The sequence below is a fragment of the Aureococcus anophagefferens genome (assembly GCF_000186865.1).
Source record: "Aureococcus anophagefferens unplaced genomic scaffold AURANscaffold_88, whole genome shotgun sequence".
Classification (NCBI taxonomy): Eukaryota; class Pelagophyceae; order Pelagomonadales; family Pelagomonadaceae; genus Aureococcus; species Aureococcus anophagefferens.
This window is the reverse complement of record NW_008705638.1, coordinates 17605-19308: the sequence shown is the minus strand read 5'-3', so window position 1 is coordinate 19308 and position 1704 is coordinate 17605. Positions and strand designations below refer to the sequence as shown.

Genomic DNA, 1704 nt, shown 5'->3' with positions numbered 1-1704 from the left:
CGTCCGCGAGCAGGTCCAGCTCGCCGGCGGACCGGCTGCGGCTCGTCGGCGAGTCCATGGGTGTGCGGTTGAGCGCCGCGAGCTGCCCGAAGCGCCGCGCGTTGCCGTCGAGCTCCGCGCTGCCGCGCGGCGCGGCCGATGGCGTCCGCGAGACGTCGCGAGCTGCCCCGCTGACCGGGTTGACGCGCGGTTTAGGCTCGGTTTGCCAGGACGGCACGATGACGTTCAACGTGTTTCTACAAAAAGCGGGCTTACTAGCTCGAGACTAGTTCTACGGGTCCGCGGTGAGGTACTTGCGGGACGGGTTCCGCGAGTAGTCCGCGAGCGTCGCCGCCAGCCGCGACGCGCCGGCGCGCATCTCCGCGTCCGTCGCGGACGCGTAGGTGAGGCGCAGGAAGGGGCAATCGTCGCCCTGCTTGTCCGGCGTCGCGAAGCACGCGCCGGGGATGCAGGCGACGCCGTTCTTGATGAGTTTGTCCTGGAGCGCGCGCGAGTCCGGCGCGACGAACTGCTCGAGCCACAGGAACATGCCCGCGGCCGGCGTCTCGAGCGTCGCGAGCGTCGCGCCGCCGGCCTCCGCGAGCGCGCCGCGGACCGCGGCCACGAGGACGTCGCGGCGCCGCGCGTACTCGTGCTGCGTCTTCCGGAGCGCCGCGTCGAAGCCCGCGTCGTCGCGCCACGTCTCGAGGAGCGCGAGCATGGCCGCCTGCGCCGCGCCGCTCGGGAACTGGACCGACGTCTCGTTGAGCACCGTGAACTTGTCGAGGAACGTTTGGGGCGCGCTGACCCAGCCCAGCCGCAGGCCCGGCGCGACGATCTTCGCCGCGCTGTCGAGGCGCACGACGCGGCCGTCGACGTCCATGGACAGGTAGCTCGCCGGGAGCTTCGCGGGGTCGGCGCCGGGCATGTCCGCCTCCGATTCGTAGTCGAGCGGCATCGCGAGGAAGTAGTACGGATCGTCCTCCAAGATCACGACGTCGTATTTGCGGCAGATCGCGTAGACTTCCTGCTTCCGCTCCTCCGTCGGCGTGCAGCCCGTCGGGTTCTGGCCCGAGGAAATCGTGTAAAAGACGCGCTGCTTCCGGGGCAACGCCGCGAGCGTCGCCTCGAGCGCCGCGGGCACGACGCCGCCCGCGTCCATGGCGACGGCGACGGTCGTGCGTCTCCTGGGAACCGTCTGCGCGACGATCCCCGGCCACGTGTACTCTTCCACGAGCACCTCGTCGCCGGCCTCCGTCAGCAGCTCGAGCGTCTTGAGCAGCGCGTCCGTGCAGCCGACGCTGCAGGCGACGCCCCAGGCGCCGCGCCCGTGCACGCGCCGCTGGATCGCCTCGAGCCGCGACCGCAGCGCCTCGACGCCGGAGCCCTTGTGGTACTGCAGCGGCTTGTCGAGGTCGACGGGCGCCGTCGTCGTGCCGTCGCGCAGCTCGAGCGCCAGCGCCTTCGCCGGGAAGAAGGACTCGTGCGGGCAGCCGCCGGCGAGGAGGCTGATGTCCTCGCCGGCATCCTTGCGCTCGCGCGCGGGCATCATGACGGCGCGGATGGGGCTCCGGTACAGATTGTTGCCCAGGTAGCTGAACTCGAGCTCGAAGGCCGCCGTCTTGGCCTTCTTCGCGGGCGGCATCTTTGTGTGATTCGGCGCGACGACGGGTCACTGCGACGGGCGACGACGGGTGCAGCTCTGCGACGCGCTGGTGAGCGCGG

General features: G+C 71.2%; 1 protein-coding gene across 1 annotated transcript in view; it reads right to left on the bottom strand.

The window, feature by feature from the left end:
• Positions 1–862, bottom strand: part of AURANDRAFT_68299 (hypothetical protein) — a gene marked incomplete at both ends in the record, with an annotated part of 2404 nt that extends 1542 nt beyond the window's left edge. Inside the window, one exon of the mRNA XM_009043946.1 lies at positions 276–862. Within this exon, the coding sequence (XP_009042194.1) occupies positions 276–862 (587 nt within the window). The remainder of the gene's footprint in view (positions 1–275) is intronic.
• Positions 863–1704: the final 842 nt, after the last annotated feature.